Below are 22,732 nucleotides of genomic sequence, written 5' to 3'. Positions count from 1 at the left end.
TGCTTTTTGAAGTAAGTCCACTTCCGCCTGCTCTCTACCTTCCAGTCTTACCTTCCTGGCTGAGTACTCAAAGTTTATCTCCGGCTGGAAGCCTGGGAGCGTCCCAGTGGAAGATCAGACATCTCGCCCTGCTTAAAGGGCCACAGACAAACCTCACATCACTGCACGCAGAACTGCTCAAATATATATATATATATATATATATATATATATATATATATATATATATATATATATATATATATATATATATGTGTGTGTGTGTGTGTGTGTGTGTGTATGCACGGAGAACTGCTCATATATATATATATATATATATATATATATATATATATATATATATATATATATATATATATATATATATATATATATAATCACATCCGCATAATATACGTGTGTATATATACAGACATATATATAAGAAGTGATTCTTATATATACATGTCTACGTTATTCTTACATATGATGACTAACCTGAAATTTGTTTGTATGTTTGTTTGTTTTTTTAAACAAAATTTATTTAGATGTTATTTTTTTATGTAGGATAAATCTTTCACTTGATATTTAAAGATTATTTATGTTACACGTGATTCTTATCCCCCCCAGTCTGGTCTGTATTCTGGTCTGGTACCATAAGAACCTCCAATACCTGCAAGAAGCCAAGATGGCCCTGTTCTTCACTTGCTTTCATTACACCATCACCTACCGTTCGGGCTCCAAGAACGGAAAGGCGGACGCCCTATTCCAGATTTATGGACCCGACGAACCCACGGGCCCCGCACCCATCGTTCCTTCCAAGCTGATCCTTAGCCCCATCGTCTGGGAGTTGGAGGAGGAGAGTCCAGGCACAGCGCAGGGAGAGCCAACCCCAGCAGGGTGCCAGGAAGGTAGGACGTTCATTCCCGGGCCATACCGTTAGTCCCTGCTGAGATCGAACCATGAGGCTTCAGGTTCCGGCCACCCGAGGAGGAGACAAACTCTTCTCTAGGCCCAGGTACGCTACTGGTGGCCCGGGATGAGCGGGAAAGTCTCACAATTTGTCCAAGGCTGCTCTGTCTGTGCCATCTCTAAGACCCCATTAAACTTACCCGCAGGGAAGTTGGTCCCCCTGCCTATCCCCTGGGGGATTCACACCTGGGGATTGATTTCATTAAGGATCTGCCCAACTCGGACGGTAACACTTGCATTCTAGTGGCTGTGGACTGCTTCTCAAACGCCTGCAAGCTGGTTCCCCTTTGTGGCCTGCCCACAGCCTTAGAGACTGCAGGGGCGCTGTTCCATCACGTCTTTCAGAACTTTGCTCAGCCTCCTTGAAGAAATCGTGTCTGACTGGGGACCCCAGTTCACAACCCATGTGTGGAAGGCGTTCTTTAGGCACCCAGGGGTCAGAGTTAACATGTCATCTGGATATCACCCTCCGACCAACGGACAGATGGAGCGGAAGATACAGGAGCTAGGACGCTACCTCTGGTCGTACTGCAATCAGGACCAAACAAGCAGGAACTGCTTTCTCCCCTGGGCCGAGTACGCACAAAACTCCCTGTGACAGGACACCACCAGCCTGACCTCGTTCCAGTGCGTGCTGGGCTTTCAGCCACTGTTGGTACGGGAAATCGTACACATGTGGGAGTCAGCTAACACACAGCTTCGACGTGCCCTCAGAAACACCCAGAGGTTTGCGGATCCGCGGAGGTCGGAGGCCACCCCTTACAAACCGGGTGAATAGGTCTGGCTGTCCACCCGAGATCTGTGCCTACGGCTACCCTGTAAAAAACTCCGCACCTCCAGGCCACGGGCCCCCAGGCTAGGGTGTCGAGAACCACCCCTGGAGGAGGGGGTAATCTCAGGAAACCACCAGCCACGCCTACCCCCCTGCACTCAGCACACTGCTCACCTTCATACTAATTATCTTCACCTGTCTCCAATTTACGCTCTCTTTTATAAGCCCCCCTTTTCTCACTCACTCAGCGTGCAATCTACAGTTCATTCTAGCGATCATCCCTGGACTTCCCATGTTTCGGATTATACCCGTTTTAAGGTTTGTGCTTCTACCTAAGCTTCTGTCTGTGTACTATGGCAGATAAAACGTACTGACTGTATTCTGGTCTCCGACTTTTGATCCATGTCTGACACATATGATCCATATATTTTCACGTGCAATCTTTACAAGCTATTGATCTTTAAAACATGACAATTACATATGATTTATTTTTCATGTGATTATTATGAATTTGAATTTTTTTCCACGTGATATTTACATATGATATATTTTTTCCTGTGTGATTCTTAAAAAAAATTTTTTTTATTCAGATACTTAAATTTGATTGTTTATTTTCACTTGTGACGTTAACAAGTGATTTATTTTTATTGTATTACGTTTTTCTTTTACAAGTGATCAGTTTTACATGTAATATTTACAAGTGATACATTTTTTACATGATATTTACATATGATTTGTGTACGGTTACCATGCAATCCTAACAATCAATTCTTACACAGCATTAGTTTTTCCTGTGATTTTTAAACATGATTTTGCACATCCTTAACCAGGTTTTTGTGTGATTAATTATTTGCCCATGTGATTTTTACATTCCTTTTTTTTTTTCTGACATTTTTTTATAAAATTAGCAAATTATTAGTGTATTTTGGATTCATTGATGTCACTTGTGATTTTTACACGGGACTTATTTTTTACGTTTTTTTATTTTCACATATTTAGATTTATTTACTTTTACATGTGATTCTAACAAGATTTGAGTCTTTTTTTCATGTGACGTCTACATTTGATTATTGGATTTTGCATGTGATTTTTAAACATGACTTAATTCTCACATTATTAACCATACAATTTGTTTATTTTCTCATGCATTCGCCTCCAGTGATTAATCTTCGATGCCATTTTTACAGGTGACTCATTGATTTCACCTGCAATTCTTGCACATGCTTCATCTATGACTTGATATTTACATCATCATTTTTTGTTCATGTGTAGCTCTAACATAAAAAAATTTTATGTGATTTTTACATGTGATCTTTTGATTTCAGTGGTGATTCTTACACCCCCCCCGATTTCCCATATTTCAATCTGTTTCTTAGAGATTTTTCTTTTCACACTTAGTGAAGATTTATATACATTTTTAATCATAATTTCATTTCATTTTCACATGTTATCTTTTCACGTGATTTCATAGTTTCCACACATTTTATTTCCTTTACATGTAATTTTGCACGTTTCCCCTAATCGGTATGGTGCAACATTTGCTTAAGAAAATAAATGCACAATTGCATGCAAGATAAATAACTGAGTAAACATTATTCAGTGTTATAGTGGAGCATTTGCAATGCTATAAGAGACCATTAAGAGCAGATATTGACTACCAGCAGACTTGTACCATATTGATTTTAAATAAAGCCTGTAATCTCTTACAGGGGAAAATAAAAGCAAAGCTAGTTTTTAATGTGCATTTTTTTTTATATTGCAGATACAAAACTTGTTTCTTGTATGATTTAGGACGAAGAATAATGTTTAGGAAGCCGACGCAAGGCCTTTGAAGGACCATGATTAATTATAACATAATGAGGTGCAAAATGAAGTATACAATATATACAGTGCATGGAGGCATCGCACCTGGGGGGCATCGCCATTGTATGTAGTGTATTTTTTATTTACTCCTGTTTGTGCTGGGGGGGGTTCCAAGTGTTCCAAGTGTTCCTTGGGTTGGCTCTGGATGTCCATGATCAGCATAAATTTCAATTAAATTTAATTCCATTCATTTTCATTTGTATAGCAATTTTAACAATAGACATTTTCTCAAAGCAGCTTTACACAGATAATGTGGTGATAAAAATGACTAATATGTTCTTTATAAGTGTAAGTTTGTCCCTGATGAGCGAGCCGGTGGCGACTGTGGCAAGGAAAAACTCCCCCAGATGGCATAAGGAAGAACCCTTGAAAGAAACCAGACCTAAGAGGGAACCCATCCTCATCTGGGTTGCACCGAATATCCATTTATTACAGATACACGATGTTGCGAGTTGCAGTGATGGTGATCAGAAGCAAACTGTAGTCCTGAGTCAGTGTAGCAGACTGTTGACATTAACTACAGTCCAAATCCATCCTCAAGGGATCTCTGGGATAAGAGACACCCACCACCACCGTCAACAAACCTGAGAGAACGTGTGAGAGTCGACAGCATACAAATATCCCAGTTCACCAAACACTCTATATCCGTGATCCCTCCAGATCTGCTCATTTACCTAAGAAAAATCTACTGATAAAAGACTTAACTAAATAAATATGTTTTCAGCTTTGACTTGAGCACTGAGAATGTGTCTGAGTCCCGAACACTGATTGGAAGGTTGTTCCATAACTGTGGGGCTTTATAAGAGAAAAATCTGCCCCCTGGTGTAGTCTTCATTATTTGAGGTACCAACAAATAGCCTGCACCTTTTGATCTAAGTAGGCGTGGAGGATCATACTGGTACAGAAATTCACTCAGATACTGCGGGGCGATACCATTAAGTGCTTTATACCTCAGTAGTAGTATTTTATAACCAATGCTAGATTTAATTGGGAGCCAGTGTCGACTGTGTAAAACAGGGGTTATGTGGTCATATTTTCTAGATTTAGTAAGGACCCTTGCTGCTGCATTCTGTATTAGCTGAAGCTTATTTATGCACTTATTCGAACATTTCATAAAAAGGACATTTACTACTTGATTTTCTTTTTAAACTGTTGTTGTCTATTGAAGGAAATGGTTGATTTGCACCAATGTTTAAAAAATGTACCCAGAGTGAATTTGCAATAAATCACATGCTTAAAAAAGTACAAGGAGGACTTTTTTTTATTAAATATATATAAAATTAATCAATAATATTTATAAATCTTTAATATAATTATTAAATATATATATATATATATATATATATATATATATATATATATATATATATATATATATATATATATATATACACACACACACACACACACACACACACAGTACTGTATATTGTATATTTCAATATTGTCATGTTGCAGTCTGATATATCAGTCTTTCAAATTCTTTATTTTTTTCTCATTTTCTGAAAAACCCACCACACAGTTTGAGGCTGCCACCATCATGCTGCACTTTTTAAATGCTTTTGGCCGGTCGGAGGGGTGCATAACGTTTAGAATTGAGGCCAGGCAGTCTTGGTTTCATCAGACCAGAGAATCTTATCAGGTGCCTGTTAGCAAACTCCAAGCGGGTTTCCTTGTTTTTTGCTCTGATGAGAGGCTTCTATCAACCACTCTCCCATTTAGCCCAGATCAGTAGAGGACTGCAGTGATGGTTGCCTTCTGGAACTTTTTTTTTACCATCCAAGATCAGTCAGCTCAATCAGAGTGACCATCAGGTTCTTGGTCATAAGAGTCCACACTTTTTCCATTTGATTATGGAGGCCACTGTGTTCTTGGGAATTAGTGCGGCAAAGTTTTTTTATAGCGTTCCCCAGAACTGTGCCTTGCAAAAAACCTGTCTCTAAACTCTGCAGGCAGTTCCTCTGACCTAATGGATTGAATTTTGCTCTGATTTGCACTGTCACCTGAAGATTGTGTGCCTTTCCAAAATCCAAAATGTACATTTATTAATCTTTTCCATTAGTACACTGCAGAAAGGGTGTAGAAACATCTCAGCTATGATCAAGAAAAATGAAAGGCACGTGATCTTAAATGCTTTTGTCTCGATTCTTATATACATGTGATATTTCAGGGTTTTTTTTGGTGATCAACATTTTTATTCAAATTTAATTACATTTAAGAAACAGATCACAGATCACAGTTCAAAAGAACTATGTACAGACAGATGCCATGAAGCCGACCACTACATCACAGCAATATTTGTCCAACTCCGAATAGTGTTGTCCTTTGTGCCGTTAAGCCTGGCAGTGGTACGTTTCAACAAGACAATATCTCTTAAGAATGATAGCCAAATAAAAGTTGCGGGAGCGGATGGTTCTATCCATAACTTCAAAATAGTCTTTTTGGTGGCAGTACTTGCAGCTGATTTGATCCTTTTTTGATGAGTGTTCAAATGTAGAATAGAATCGTCTAACAACAGAAAAAGAAAGGGATCTTTAAATACAGGAAATATGAAAAGAACATTCAAAGTTTCAAAAAGGAACCACGACTGGGCATTCCAAAACATGTTCATGTAAGAGCCTGCTGTAGATGTATTGCATAAATGACAGTAAGGATATTTCAGGTTTTTTAATGTAAAAGAAAAATGACAGACATTTCTGGAATTCTGTTTTCATTTCTTCGACAAAATTGAAAAAGGGAAGATACTTTATGAATATATATGAAGCATTTTGCAATTATAAATGAAGTGTTAATTAGAAAGTGGTGCTTGGAGGTTTCATTTTAACGTAATTCTGTAACATCCAGTTATAAAACTAAACCGGAGTCATTAAAACTAGTTGAAAATACGCATTTTTTTCTAGTTGAAACTACATCTCCCAGGTTAGCCGGCGCTGCGCTGACGTCATATATGCGACGGATTTAATTTTTTCCCACCGGGGAAACAACAGTCATGGCGGATGTTATGAATGTCGGTGTGAATTTAGAAGCTTTTTCTCAAGCGATTAACGCCATTCAGGCACTTCGGTCCAGTGTAACCCGAGTGTTCGACTCATTGAAAGATGGCATGAAGAATAAAGAAACGCTTGAAGGACGAGAAAAAGTGTTTATTGCGGATTTTCAGGACAACTTGCAGGCGGTGAACCGGGACCTGACGTGAGTTCAAAACTCTAGTTCAAACCTTTTATTGCAATAAACAGATTTCTGTTTTGTTTGTTTGTTTGTTTGTTTGTTTGTTTGTTTGTTTGTTTGGTTTAAATAGTTTCATGCTGCAAATTGGGCGAAATGAACTGAACATAATTGGTTAAAACATCAAATAATATTTCTAATGCTTTTGACAAATATATGTATAATTCTAAGTTAAATTAAAAAACATAGTGGATTACTTAAATAATATCCCCCACATGATATATACAGGTTTGAATGTCTTATGGGTTGCCAGATTGATCGCATCGACATCAACTGTCAAAGTTAAGTCAGCTTTTATTGACATTCCCACCATATTTACATTGCATTTTACATTTACAATACATTTTTGCAAAAATTCTTATCCAGAGCAATTATCTTATTTATAAAACCAAGCACGTGAGGGTTAAGGGCCTTGCTCACGGGCCCAACAGTGGCAAATTAGTGGTGCTGGGATTTAAATTCACAACCTTTCGTTTGGAAATCCAACATCTCAACCACTGAGCTCCTTCTTCCTCTTATACATATACAGTACAGTGTACTACTATATATTCTACCATATACAGGAGAGTGCACAGTAAAATGAAACACTTACATGAGATGAAGTGAGACAGTGAATCCAGGTACACTGTAGCAACGACCAGTACAGAAGTCTGATGATGTTGCAAAAGAATTGTCCATCTAATAAATACTGTACATGCAAACACTGAGTTTTACAAGTATTCACTCCCAATACACCCACATTTTGTAATGGCGCTAGAAATTGCCATGAAGTTTGGATGCCTTTAGAAGTCATCGAACAAGGTGCATGTCAATATAGACAAACCCATTTCTAAAGGACCCCCAAAGTATGGTTGGAAAAAACCCAAACACACAGCAGCATAGAACCAATAGCAAGGTGTTCTCAAAAGCTCATGCATTCTGTAGTAGTATTAATCATAGTTCAGTTAGAGGAACCCAACCATTAGGGTTACACAAACCAGTGCACTCACAGTGCAGGTCCCAAACCTGGAAAAACGTGAAGGGTTGCTTTAGGAAAAAATCTGTTGAGGCCCGGGTTACCAACGACCACCACAGGTATCGTTAGCCAACAGGGTGGAAATTGGGCTACTGTTGGCCGAAGGAGGAGAAGGAGAGAAGGATAACGTCTACAGAAACAGCACAAAATGGAGAAGTGTAGGAGAGTGGAGGTTTGGGTTGGTACATTAAATGTGGGTACTATGTAGTATACAGCCTGTATAATTCTTCCTGGTTAATGTCCAGATAAACAAAAGATTAGTCAGAGAAGCAACCTGAAAGATTTCTAGATATTAATGAAGAAATTAAAGATCCATATCTTAACACGCACTTGTGAAAGAACAAGGGGCGAATACTTATGCAAATCTTTCAGATTTTTCTTTGTCCTAAAAATGCACAGTATTTTGCTCGGATGTTATTTCTCACATTAAATAATCATTTACAGTCATTGGGGTATTGTGTTTAGATTGTAAGAACTTAAATGAATTGATTTGGTAAATATTAGGAAGGGGATTATAGTGAAGTCTGGGTTTATTAGTTATGGAGTTATGGATGTATTTTTTAATAGATTGTTTGATTCGATTTGGCAGCGCATTCATTTAAATGTAAAACTGAGTATCTATTCATAGCACTAATCTTATCTCTCAGGTCGGTTCCTTATTTTTCCCTAAAATACATGTTGCATTTGATGTTTCCCACATGTTTATGTTGAATATGTTCAGTTTTCGCAGGAAAGCGTGTGACTGTGGCTGCGATTGTATGTTTTTGTTTTGTAGTGAGTTGGAGCGTCTGAGCAATCTGGTTGGTAGGCCGTCAGAGAGTCACCCGTTACACAACAGCGGCCTTCTGAGCTTAGACCCGGTGCAGGACAAAACCCCTTTGTACAGCCAGCTTCTACAGGCCTACAAATGGTCCAACAAGGTAAACAAAGCTTTACACAATGATTCTAAGTATATGATGTGATTTTATTCGTTGAATTCTCCTGTGATGTATTGAGTAAAAGTCTCCCAGGGTGTTCACTTTGAAGTCTAACCTATAACAAGACCTTAATGATTCATCTGAACGGGATTGTCAAGTGAGAAACCAGAAAAATGATCGCAAATGGTGATCTCAGCAAACACTTTTTCCCTTTCTCAATTACAAAAAGTCAGCGATGTTAGGAAGCTGGGGTCAGAGCGCAGGGTCAGCCATGATACAGCGCCCCTGGATCACAGAGCTTTAAGGGCCATGCTCAAGGGCCCAACTGTGGCAATACTGAGGCTTGAACCCCCTGACCTTCTGATCAGAAACCCAGAGCCTTAACCACTGATTTACTCAATTTTTGTTTAGTTTTTCTAGTTTTGCCAAAAGCTTGATTCTGACTGGTCAAAAAAAACGGAGGATGCTGAGGATAGAACTGTTCGAACAGCCTGAACAAATGGTGGACAGCACCATTTAGGAACCTTGGAGATGTCTTCAGGCTGCAACTAATACAAAGAGCTTTGGTGCAGGGGGTTTTCTTCATCAATTACAAAAAGACGGTCACGGGGCATCTGTGAGCTCATGTGTGCAGAAGTGGGCAGACAGATGTTATGCCCCCATCTAATTGATTGGGAGGAAGCAGTTGGTTTGATTCACATGGATGAGAGTTCGTATCTGTTGGTTTCCCTTTCGAAAGACTGAAAACTAAAGTAGGACCAAAGGAAAAATCCGAGAGAAAGTTGGTGGCTGGATGCTGACAAAGTTGACCATCAAACCAAAATTTAATTGATGTTCGCCAAGTCCCATTGAGCACAAGCAGATAAGCAGCTCTCTTTGGAACTTTGTAAGGAACCAGAGTCTCCTCTGGCTAAGAAGATAAATGCTTATATACTGTTGATACTGTGGTGCACCGGATCACAAAACTCACAGTTCGGATCACACTACGGTTTTTGGGTCACGGATCGGATCGTTTTTTCGATCAGCAAAAAAAAAAAAAAATAATAAGAGGGGAGGAGTCGATATAATTTGCTTCCCATTTATTACAAGTAAAGTTGCAGCAAGGAAACGATCCCATACATGCGATTTAAATGATGCAGGAGGCTTAATTTAAGTTCTTCTGCTCCTCCGCTAGCCACTGTTTTTATAACCGATTAACACGTCCCTCTCACGTGAACACATGACTGCTCTGTATAGGGGGGAAACCTATCCTTCTTTTCTTTCATTGTGCGATCGTAAAAAAATTAAGATAATCCCCAATTGCGTCCCGGGTTCAGTGCAACGTATGAAAACTGTGGTCGAAGGCAATCTACTCTCACTGAAGGGGGATTCTTTTCCTGTAACAGCACATCCAAAAGTCCAGTAGATTGCAACAAATAATTAAATACAGACCAGCGCGTCATTCGTCTTATCCATTTATAGTTACATTTATGGAAACTGCAGACTGAGCAAAATTAATTAGTTCATATGATCATTTCCGTTATAGCCACTCCAGCCAGCTATTTCTCTCACTGCCCCCCTGAAGATAATGAGAGGAGATAAAAATGCAGCAGACCTTCTCATGCCTGCAAAAGCTCATTCCAAAAAATGCAAATTAAATAATCTCACTGGAAATTTCATCACATGCACAATTATAAGTTTCTTTTTCAAGTATCAACACACAAATCAAGAATAAAGGCGTAAATGAGTTGGGACTATATGAAGGTTCATCATCTTACACCTGAAGAGTTTTCATTTACTTATTTACTGACCATTCAAAACGCTGAGTCATGTCTTCCCCCGGTGCTATACTTTTAAAAACTTTATGCCATTAAGGAAATGTTATTCTGATTATTGGGCCATAAATGTACTCCGCTTACAGCTTTCTTACTGAGAAGTTGTTTCACCACTGCACAGCTGGTCAGGTCAGCTCAGCTCGATGGGTTAAATACAGTCCTAAGCATGCTAAAGTAGCTTGTAATGGAGCTTAAGTCTCGAATCAATAGTATATTATCAATAATGTATCCAAGATTATTGGACGGAAGATGCCCGCGTGGTACTTCAGGTAAGTTGATGAGTGGAATTCGAACAGACTCAGGGTTTTATTACGCATAAACCATACTTCATAATCCTAAATCACACAAGCTTTCCTGTACACTCTATGGTTTTCCTTGGCGTTAAATAAATTAATAAATAACCTTTTTTTTTTTTTACTTCAGTGTCTGCACTCGCGCCCTCGGGAAAGCCGTGCGAACCGAACAGAAATCCACCGAAGTAGTATTTCTAAGCGTCCGGATTAATATCAGGTCCTTCAGACAATCCTCTTGATTGTCTGCAGATGGCACCTACCTTTGAGAGCACGCACTCCAGACTCAACAGATGCGGACCTTTTTAACACGGTCGCACCGTTTTCTCAATATCCATCACAGCCAAGTGCCTCGACTCTTTGATCGTCAGTACTTTTGTGCGCCGAGTGCTTTCCGACAGGATTCGCTAAATTTCCTTAAAGGACGCTTTTCTTTTATTCGGCTCCTCTTTGATGTGCTCAGGTGGATACACGGGCATCTGGATTGGTCTTTTAATGAACGAGATGTTTAAGTTGCTTTCGGACGCTCATCAGATGAGAGTTCTTAATTATAGCGTCTCTGGATCTGCGACTTGACTTTGTGTCCGAGGTGCCATCATCTAGAGTTTTACGCTTTTTGACCCCTCGCCATCATAACACAGGAGATACCAGTTTTCGGTCGAAACTCGATTTTGCGAGAAAGTGAAAAAAGTGTACTTGATGGTGAGTGGTTTAAAAAAAAAAAAAAAAAGAAAATGGAGGTGCTGTTATTTATTAAATAGCTTTAGCTAGGGTTGCAAAGGGGCTGCAAATTTAAGGTAATTTAATAGAAACCTTTCATTTAAATGTCATCTGGGGAATTTGGGAAATATACCAAATTGAAAGCTTGCCAGGAATTTATGGGAATTTATAGGAATTTGAATTTTACTCAGAAGCTCTGAAGTAAGTGCATGTGATTGGTGAATGTGAAGGGTAAAAATTCTTCTGATATTGCAATAAATCTAGTTGTTTTAAACAAGATTATCCAGCAAGAGAATTTTTTTACAAATACATTTAAGTAACCTGTTATAGGCTAACCTGCAGTTTTGTAAAATCCCAGTTTATTTTTATTAATTCCCATATACAGTGGTGCCTCGGAACCCACAGGGATTATGTTCTAAGACCCCTCTGAGTTCAGAAAATCCGCAAATTTTGGAAGCACCCCCGCAGCCCCTATGGTACCTTAGTGAATTCATCTAGACATTGTCGCTTTAATTCAATATTAAGTTTTTACATTTTTATAAAATTTGTTAGTAAAAACATAGTTTAAAATGTTATTTCTAACGTTCCTGAGCGTTTGGTCCCCCTGCGGATTCCAGCATATTATAAAATAATCCGCAACTTGCTGTTAGTTATGGTTCCAAATGAGAACCCGCAAATTATCACGGGTTGACTGTATTACCCAATAATTTGTCTATAAAGTACACAGTTATAGAAGGGAAATATTTACAATTGTTCTATTCAGTGTTACCCAGATGAAGAGTTTCTTTTCAAATCTGGTTTCTCTTAAATGTTTCCTTATTTCGTCTTGAAGAGACCCGTCCCCCTCCCAATGGCCCCACTCTCTCACCAGCGTCGCTTCCGGTTTTCTCATTACAAATAAACTTAAGGCTAAATAACTGTAATGAAACACTTCATAGTGCTAGGCTAGTGTTTATTCTCTAAGCAGAGTTGTGAAATAATATGGACTCTTTCAGATTATTCCAGAAAATTGCAGTATTCCTGTTGGCAGCAATGGTTTCACCTTGAAGTAATGGAATAGTTACGATTCTTGGAAAAGTCCATTGTACCAGATCTTTTTAAGAGTTCATCTGGAACATGCCTATGTGGAGAATCTGTGAGTTTCTATTGGGTTGAGGGTTTGGAAAATGGGAGACTTCTGTGGTTTAGTGATGATAAACTAAGTGCTGCAGTTAGGAGACGCTTACAAACTCCGCAGATCAAAATTTTTACAATATCAAAAGAATCTCAATACTTTCATAGTTCACAACATGCCAAATAATCAAAATGCTAAATATATCTTTTTGCATCTTATTATTCAGTCTCATCCAAAATCCTAAAATAGTTAACTAATGACATAGTAAATAATTAGATTTAGAACCCAGGGTGGCAAATCTGTGGTGCATCCAGATCCACAGAAATGCTCTTCCTCTGCATGCCACGCTTCCATTGAGCTGATTTGGAGTGACTGAGATGAAAGTGTTGGATCAATGGCGCTTGTCAATACATCGATCAGGCTGCGTGCTGGCGAGTGCAGTTAGTCCTTTTTTAGATGTTTCCCTTCTACGCTCACTTGCCTGTTCACCACCAAAGCAAACCGACCCTTTTATGGAGCATCATCTGATTTCGAATAAGACTATTCGAGGAAACGTGGTGGAATGCACAACGTATACACCGCTTCTTTCACGTAGAGGCCAAAGTTGAAGTACAGTGATTGTGCTTCTGGCTTATACAGTGGTTATTCTACCATGGATTATGCATAGTGTCCAACCCCGGTTGATGGACTACCCTTTGGAGCGTTGTGTGCATCCAGAGGCCCTGCCAGTAGGCCGAAAAGCTGCAGACACGGGACTTGTATACATTCGAGGAGTTTGTTGGCCTTGATCTGCCATGCTGGTTTCAAGCAAGGTGTAGGCGCTTGCTCTGTGACCTACTTTTGCGCATGCTGCACATTTGTGCATCGGATTGAGTATAATTACTGGGTGTAAAAGACTGTTTCTTCCCCTCCTCTTTCCTCTCTCCTTAAAATCCCAAGCAAGGGGCAGGCCCCACAGCTACAAGAGATTTGAGGCATGATTAGGAGAACACTGCTGGACCTACTTGGTGTGGATGTAGGCACTGAGAAGAGATGCTCTACAGGACTATCGATGCTCCTCCGACTGGTTTTTTTGCTGCAGTACAATTCTCCTATACAAACGTGCCAGCACATAGACACACACACACAAGTATAAACGCAGTCGATTTGTGATGCTCCTGCCATGCCGATAAGGGCTGGATTCATGCACTGGAGGAGCGCGTTTCCTTTTCCGTTAAATTTGAGAGTCAGGAATTTATCAAATGGCCTCAAACTAAAAAAGTTTGGAGCTCACACCGGCGTAAGCCAGGTGAACACCGTGTGATTTCGTTCACGATTTGGTCATCTGAGAAGGTCCTAAATTGCCGGCGGAGCTCGTCGGCGAAAAGAGAACTGCTATTGGTTACTCATCTTAGCGAAAGAGCACACAAGAAAGAAAAGAAAAAAACCCAGAACTGACAACGACGAGTAAAGAGGAAATGCAAAAGACGCTTTTCATTCTTTCTCTTGTCTTTGCAACTTAGACAAGATCGATGAAAGCTACTCAAATCCGTTCATCGCCGCAGGTGAAAACGCTGCTTGCTTTATATATTCACAGTTCTAGCGCTTCCCTGTATAAATGCAGAATATGGACTACTGCCACCTGCTGTATGGGAGAGTTATGTTTTCTCACATAAGCACAGTACAGACACACAGGTTTTGGTGCGTCAGAGGCGCCTGCCTAATAATCGGCCTGATTTGCAGCACAATCGGCCGATGTGGATAAATAAAAAAAAAAAAAGCCCAAAATTGGCCCGATTAATCAGTCGACCTCTAATCCAGATTGCTTTGATGCTAGCTAGCATTAGCGAGAGAACGCGGTTTTAATGTGCCACGGATCGATGACGTAAAACTTCAGACAAGTCTTATTCTTGTGTGCCTTGGTTTTTGACTGTCATACAGTTCGACATTATGACAGCTGAGATCCTACAGTGTGACATGGTGACCATGTTCGTACACACTCTGACCAACAACAATATTAAAGGACTATTAAAAATCGCACAGTGTGCGCCCAGCATAAGTCGTTAAAGAAAGCGTCTGATCCGCTTCGCTCTCTTCACCCTTTTAGAGGAACATTGCAGGTATCGCTCTACTTACGATGGGTTACGACGACCCCATCGTGCATAAAAAATATCATAAGTTGAAGATGGTACAGCCTTTCCTGCTTCATGCTGATTTCTAACTTTTATTTTCTGCTTCAAACTGATAGCTTTCCTCTTCTTTTTTTCCACTACAAGCAGGAGACATACTTGGGCGCTTGGAAGACATGCTTTTAGCCTTAAAATTGCTGTTTGAAACAGAAAAAATACACATTGAGACAGCTTTACTCCGTCGACCGCTAGCGAGGTTGGGGCATCTTACAGGGCGAGAGATACACTCATCCCGTCCAACGTATCGTACATCATACGCTGCTGCCTTTGACTGTTGCTTGAAATTTACAACATTGTTACAATTTTGTCATATCAATATCGACGCTGTGAAATCGTAAGTCGAACCATCGTAACTCGGGGAACATCTGTACTTAGACATCTGTCAGCTCTCTCGGTGACTACTTATCTCCTGCAATTTTTTTTAAAAGTTCAGGGTTGCGTCATCTTTCAAGAAATCGGACCCGACCGAATGGATTTGTTATGTATGTAAGCTAGTAACGGTTTCCATTAAATAGAAGCATGTCCAGCCCTCGGCTACATCCTGCCACTCAACATCGCATTGTGCCCATTTGGGTTATCTGGAGAACTCTCAAGGTCTATTCCTACCTCAGGCCCTTGTTTTATTAAGCAGGCTTGTTATTTCCCCCCACTTTAGCTAACCTAAGGTGATTATGGGTTCTTCAAAACCTTTCATCATGACAATATTTTCTAGGTTGTGGGAAAAACCTTTTGATAAATATACCGTATTTTTCGGACTATAAGCCGCTACTTTTTTACCACGTTTTGAACCCCACGGCTTAACAACGAAGCGTCTAATTTATGGATTTTTTCTGGGTTTTTCCCGGTTTCACAAACTTCAAGCCAAAAAACTGAACCCCATAACATTAGACCAATGAAATTTCCAAACGGATGTTGTGTGTGTGTGTGTGGAGGGGAGGTAGAGGCGATAAACGGAGGCGGAGGAAAAACTCGTTTTTTAGTATCACTCCTGTACACTACATATCCCTAAACTTTACAATTTTTACTTTTTCTTCTTTGCTTATCTTAATTTTTGTCACAATCTTCGCTTTCTGGCTTCGCTTCGCCATCTAGCAGCGGCATCTCGAGCTCGTACCTCAATTTTTTTGCTTGCGTAACAAAGCAAACAAATCGACCTAGTGACCGCTCGTACCTCGGAAAACTCGTACATTAATGCACTCGTAGGTCAAGGTACCACTGTAGTTGTGAAAGGAAGGAGGAAGACAGTAAACAAAGACTTACCTGGTCGGCTACTGTTTAGATACAAGCCGTTGTAGCGCGTTGAGTCTGGGTGAAGGGAGAGCTCACTAAAACTCCAGTTGCATATAAGCACTTTGCAACAGCGTTATGGGTTAGTCAAAGAAACTTAAAAATGAGCATCAGAAAATAAAAAGGACATAATCCTCGGTCTCCACACATGCAGTAATACCGGAAGAATGCAGTGCCGGTCTTTTCCCAAAATACCGCTATGCTCCTAATAGAAGCGCAACATATTTCACCCGTTACACCGTGTGTAACGTGTCTTTCGTTAAAGCCTGTGTAAAGTATATTAGTGTAGACAGGTGCGGCTTATTTATGTTCAAAATAAAAATATTTGTCAAATTCAGTGAGTGCGGCTTATATAATCCGGAAATTACGGTATTTAGAGTGCTCAGGGTAAAAGTAAAAAATAAATACTCGATTCAAAATTTGACTGAAATGTTTCTTTTGTGATTTGGCTTTTGTTTTTCCAATCGTGTTCCATCTTGAAAAACAGATGGGCTCAGTAAATGCAGCCAACAGATTAGATTTTCCTTTCCTGTACAGTAATAATAGCTTCCTTCCCGATAAAAATCTTGCTCTGTCTTTTTATCAGTGTTTTTTTTTTTTTTTTGTGCACGTCTCTTGCGCATGACAGGGGAGCCACTGTATCATTGTCAATTATGTCGAGGCTGTCGGGAAGGGAGGGAGTGCGTAACGGCATCTAACACTGTGATTAACGTCCACTGCTCCCGGCTGACTGAGAAACGCAGGCACCGGCTAACACGGAGCCAGTTAAGAGCGTGCTTATCTGTGCTTTTGTGCACAGGTATGACATTAGATAGTTAGCCTCAGCTATTTCTGCAAACAGACTCCTGCTGGCCGCTTAAACAGGTGCCGTCGCACTCCGGCGAATTATGAGATGATCCACGTTAATACTCAAATGGCATGCCGAAGGTGGCAAAATTTCCTCCTGGTTTGGAATTCGCTTGAAAATCTTTCCTCGCAGATGCCAGTAGGTCCAGCTACTCGACAAATGCCTGATCAGTCAGCTCAGTTATCATTCCAACAGAGTTCTGCTCTGTAGAATAATGTTTACATGTAACTCACTGGCCAAATCTTTTGTCCATGTAAATCGTCAAATCCTTCACTCCAAGGGTCTTGATTTAAAAAACCACATTGTCTTAGGGTTCATTTTCCATTTGTGGTTGAAGTAGCAGGAGAGTGTGGTTAACTACAGTTCAAAAGGAAATCTGGAAATCTTTTAAATATTTCCAGAATCTCCCTCTTTTTTAGTGCATGACTCCTTTCTCCTTTTTCTAGAGCTCAGTTTCTTTACTCTATTTTAAAGCTTTGGCCCATTTGTCTCTTCCAGGGTCTGGCATCTCCTCTTTCTTTCTGGACTTAGACTCTTTGTTGTGTTAAAGGACCTGGTGTCTCCTCTGTCTTCAAGGACTTACATCCTTTACTTTGTCCAAAGACCTGGTGTTCTCTGTCTTCCAAGACATATATCCTTTACTGTGTTAAATTACCTAGTGTCTCCTCTTTTTCCCTAGACTTACATCCTTTACCTCGTTAAAGGTCCTGGCATCTCTTCTGTCTTCCAGGATGTAGACCCTTACTGTGTTAAAGGACTTGGTGTCTCTGCTGTCTTCCAGGATGTAGACCCTTTACTGTGTTAAAGGACCTAGTGTCTTCTCTTTCTTCTTGGACTTACACCCTTTACTTTGTTAAAAAACCTAGGGTCTCTTCTGTCTTCAAGGATGTAGACCCTTTGTGTTAAAGGACCTGGGGTCTCTTCTGTCTTCAAGGATGTAGACCCTTTATGTTAAAGGACCTGGCATCTCCTCTGTCTTCCAGGACTTACCCTTTATTGTGTTAAAGGACTTGATGTCTCCTGTGTAGTCTAGGACTTAGACCCGTTTCTGTGTTAAAGGAGTTTTTTTTCTGCTTTGTCAGGGCTTGTCAGGGCCCCCCTTCATGGCCTTAGCTCCTTTTACCCTTTTCTGACCCCTCATTCTTTCTCCTATTTAAAAACTCAGTGCTTTCTCTTCTTCCAGATATCTGTAATTTTCGGTTTCTTCCAGGCCAACGTTTCTTTGCACATCTTCCAGCTTAGCATTTTTGCTTAATCCTGATTCTTGGATCCTATGTTTTGTTCCACGGCTTTGTCCTTTTGTCCGTTTCCAGTGTTTGCCTCCTTTTTCTTTTTCCAGTGTTCAGCTCCTTTGTCGTCTTCCAGATCTAAGACAATTTGTTTTTTTGCTCTCTTCATGGCTTCTTGGCATTTTTATTATTTTTTTGTTCTCCTCTGCCAGCACTCTACTTCTATCATCTTTCTGTCCAACTCCTTTCTTCTCCTCCAGGACTCGGCTCTCTTTCACTCACCCTGTTCTTGGCTCTTTTAATCTCTTCCAGACCGTGGCTTATTTCTGAGCTTGCTGGAGTCCTTTATTTGTACCAGTATCAGTTCATTTTGTTTCTTTCAAGCCTCTGTGTACATCTCCTTCTTCTTTTCTCTTTTCACTAATTCTGGGGTTGGGTTTTTTTTCCTGCCTCTGGTTATGACTACCTTTTTTCTTTTAGCTGTTCTAGTGCTTTTTTTCTTCTTCTTCCAGAGAACCAGATATTGACAGGGTTTTAAATACTTTCTACTGTTAGTGTTTCAAGCTTTTTTTTTTTTTTTTTTATTGTCCATCATCAGCCAGATCGAGTAAAATGACTGAAAATACTGCCTTTTTACTTAAGCTTTAAAGCATTCATTTCAGATGAGACCATTATTCTGAAAACCTACTTAGTCTATCTAGGTCTTAAATGAGACATTTCAAGTGTGGTACATCAAAATCTTAATTATAGTACACTGGCTTGTTTGATGTTCCCCTGTCTGTTCTTGCATATTCATAAAACTGAACAGATGGTCTTAACATTTGTTTTTTAGGTAACTGCTTAGCATTTTTTCCCCTCTTTTCTTTTTTCTTCCGAAAATACTTAGCTGCACATTCTGTTTGTTACAGAATGTAACTAAAATAATATTAAGTGATTCTTTTTTTTTTTTTTTTTTCTTGACTCCAGAACCCTCTGGTCTGATGATTTACCTTCTCAAGGTCACATTGCCGAGGGCAGTGTACATGTTTCCATATCAGCGCCAACTGGCCTGCACAAGGCACCCAGCTAATGAGTGTTCACATCAAGACCTTTGCAGAATCACTAAGGTGGAAATTTACTTAAGCATGAGAGGAAAGGCACCTTCTCAAACATTGTACTTTACCTCATTATTTCATATAGTTTAGTCAGCATGCATGCTCATTGTATTTCCTCTGAAAGCACCAAGGTTACTTTTACACTTTAACCACTTAGAACAATGACTACTACTACTTTTTGTGTTTAAAGGTATTTGGAATTAGCTAATAGTCCCCACAAAAGTCGCACCAGAAAAGAAAACCTCCTGTGGCCAGTTGTAGGCTTTAATCATGTGTTGAATGTAGCTGTCAGAAGAAATAAATGGCGAGCGTATAGCCCAGCACTCACGTCCAGATCAGAGTACAGCAAACTCGCCATCACAACATGTTTCAGCTATGTAGTTAATGATGGAGAGCACAGCCGTCGATCGCTGTGCCAGGCAAGACTAATAGGTCGCACCAGCCTTAAGATCAGTTTGGCACAGGGGGAGGAAGACTGGGAGGGGGGTAACACATAGAGAGCAAGAAAAAAAAACGAAAAAACTGTGACCTTTTGAAAATGTGCTGCTCGGAGAAAAATGTTTGATGGTGTAATGTTGCAAGCTTGGATCCCTTATTAGTTTTGCTAAGAAAAGAAGACAAAGTTTAAAGAAGAGCATGCTCTGTTTGGCTTGGCCTGCTAATTCCTCGTTAAAGGAGCAAGGAACCAGGCCAAACCTTTGATAACGGATTTCCTTATAGTGGATATGGTACTGAAAAGGAATGCATTATTCAGAGGGAAGAGATTATTGTTAAAAATGAATGGGAAAGTAAAATAATAAGCCATTTTATACAGTGCAACCTCGATACTCGTGGGGGGGATTGTTATGACCGTCGCAAATAACAAAAAGAAGGGCGAGGTTTTGACTCTCCTTTTGATGGTTCTTTTTTAAAGTGAAATTGTACATGTACTGTAAACTCAACAAAAATTGTGAATTACTTGTCATAAATGTTTTATTTACTACTATTTATTTACTACTATTATTAAAATAATAATACAATAATAAAATGGTTTTTCAAACATTTTTATGTAATTTATTAGTGCAAACTCTGTTTTGAAATGTTACTCCGAACTTCCGAGGTTCCTGTGTGTGTGTGTGTGTGTGTGTGTGTGTGTGTGTGTGTGTGTGTGTGTGTATGTATGTATGTATATATATATATATATATATATATATATATATATATATATATATATATATATATATATATATATATATATATATATGTGTGTGTGTGTGTATATATATATATATATATATATATATATATATATATATATATATATATATATATATATATATATATATATATATACACACACACAGTGGAACCCGTTATGTTGATGTCCTAGGGGTTGCCAAAAGCATCGAGATAACCGATGATCGAGATAAACGAAAATCAAAATGGCCGCAATATATTAACATGCTTGAAATTTCTTTATGTACATGATGTGCGTTAATAAATGAGAATGTGCATGCACGTGTTTTGGAGGGTTTTTACACAACAGCGTTGCCGCGATTTGTTTGATGAAGGCATGCTATAAAAATACATACAGTACATGTTTATCTGTCAGGAATCCACCTGCCACGCCCCTTCGCCCCTTCAGCGTGTCAGGTGTTTTCGCCGCTTTCTGAAGCTCCCGGCTTCAATTGCGCATATGGTGCTCGTTTAGCATCATCACCAGCTCCTATTTAAACTTCCACACTCTCACCGTCCGTTATTGTTGGTATATGTTGGTTCACGGCGGTCGTTGTTATCGCGCATGCGTATCCCGGTACGTGCCTTCCCACCGGCTCTCTCTCAACGGCTGCTCTTTTGTTCCCAAAGCGCACCGCGGATTCCCCCCCGATCCTGCCGGTGTTCATTCTATGCTTTTGCTGCTCATCTCACGTTCCGCGCCGCCAAGCGCGGCTTTCGCCTCCCGTTCATCGCATAACATTTAACAACAAAAGGCATATGTGCACTAACTAACAGCAGAGATTCACCAGTATACAATACAACACCTGTAGCAGCTGTAAGCCTTGATTTTTCCGCCACTTCCGCGAGTTCTTCTGCGGCTGCACCGAGATAACCAACGTTAAATGGCAAATTTTTCCCCCCTTGTGTTCGAGATATCAGGGTTCGGCGACATAAAAGAATCGACATTACCGATAAAAAATGCTAAGACAAAGCGAGAATTTGGCGGTTCCACTATATTATATTTTGTGTATATATGTATAATTCCAAATGAAAAGTCATGAACTATCAAGGTCATGAGTATCTATCTATCTATCTATCTATCTATCTATCTATCTATCTATCTATCTATCTATCTATCTATCTATCTATCTATCTATCTATCTATCTATCTAATAAAGCGCTAAACTTTTATTAGTAAGACCAGTAATTTGTGACAAAAATTTTACTGTACATGTAGATTACATTTTTCCTTCACCAAACTGTTTCTCAAGCACGTTCTCTCAGCACCACTGCTGCTACGTGAATACTTCAGAGACCGAGGCGTGTCCTGAGACTCACATAGAATACAGATTAACATGGCAGAGGTAGAGCTGCATCTTCCTGGAGACAGAACAAGAAAACAAGGTCTGGTTTTATTGAATCGCTTTTTAATTGCTCAACAAAGACCTGTTTGTGAAAGAGCCATGCGTTAGAAGTCAGAAGGCACTCAAGTAAATTAATGATTTACTGTCTGTCTGAACCAAAGAAATAAAACCGAACTATTTGTACCATATTGATTTGCACAGTATCACGTTTTTCCATTGTATTGTATTGAATCGTTTTGTATCGAATCGAAATCGGATCACACTGCATCGCAATGGGGTGAAGCGCATCGGTAGCTGCTTCATATGTATTTTTTATGTATCGTATCATTGGATATGCATTGAGATGTCACCTTGAAGTCATGAAGATGCACATTCCTAATATGTGTGTGTGTGTGTGTGTGTGTGTGTGTGTGTGTATATATAAAATGTATGTGCATATACATATGGAAATAATTCAGATGGGCAGTTCCACAAAAATCTTGGTTTGATATCTAATTTAAATGTAAAATATATTAACGTTCGCATTAATATTAAAATACAATATATCTTGTCTGAAAATCATACAGAGATTAGAATGAAAGACCCCCTTTGGACTCGTTTTTAGTCGATTCCCACCTTTATATTCGGATAGCATGTACAGAGAACTTTCTGGATCTTTTAGAAATGTAGCAAACTCAGTAAGTAAAGAAAACTTACTGATCTAATAGCAATGTTTGGGGGGGAGGGCTGGTAGTCAACAAATGTTTTCAAAAACATTTATCCTGTACTATACATGATAGACATTATTGGTCCTCTAATGTCAATTGTTGTGTCTCGGTTGTTGTTTGTTACCTTCTTGTCTAGGTGACTTGTAATCCAGGTTAAA

General features: G+C 39.5%; 1 protein-coding gene across 1 annotated transcript in view; it reads left to right on the top strand.

Moving 5' to 3' along the window:
- The first annotated feature begins 6,540 nt into the window (after positions 1 to 6,540).
- Positions 6,541 to 22,732, top strand: part of med27 (mediator complex subunit 27) — a 74,867-nt gene continuing 58,675 nt past the window's right edge. Inside the window, exons 1-2 of the mRNA XM_046872137.1 lie at positions 6,541 to 6,778; positions 8,602 to 8,746. Of these exons, the coding sequence (XP_046728093.1) occupies positions 6,576 to 6,778; positions 8,602 to 8,746 (348 nt within the window). The 5' untranslated portion in view covers positions 6,541 to 6,575. The remainder of the gene's footprint in view (positions 6,779 to 8,601; positions 8,747 to 22,732) is intronic.

Source organism: Silurus meridionalis, chromosome 17 (assembly GCF_014805685.1).
Source record: "Silurus meridionalis isolate SWU-2019-XX chromosome 17, ASM1480568v1, whole genome shotgun sequence".
Taxonomy (NCBI): Eukaryota; Metazoa; Chordata; class Actinopteri; order Siluriformes; family Siluridae; genus Silurus; species Silurus meridionalis.
Note: the sequence above shows the minus strand (reverse complement) of the source record. Positions and strands in the feature narration are given on the sequence as shown.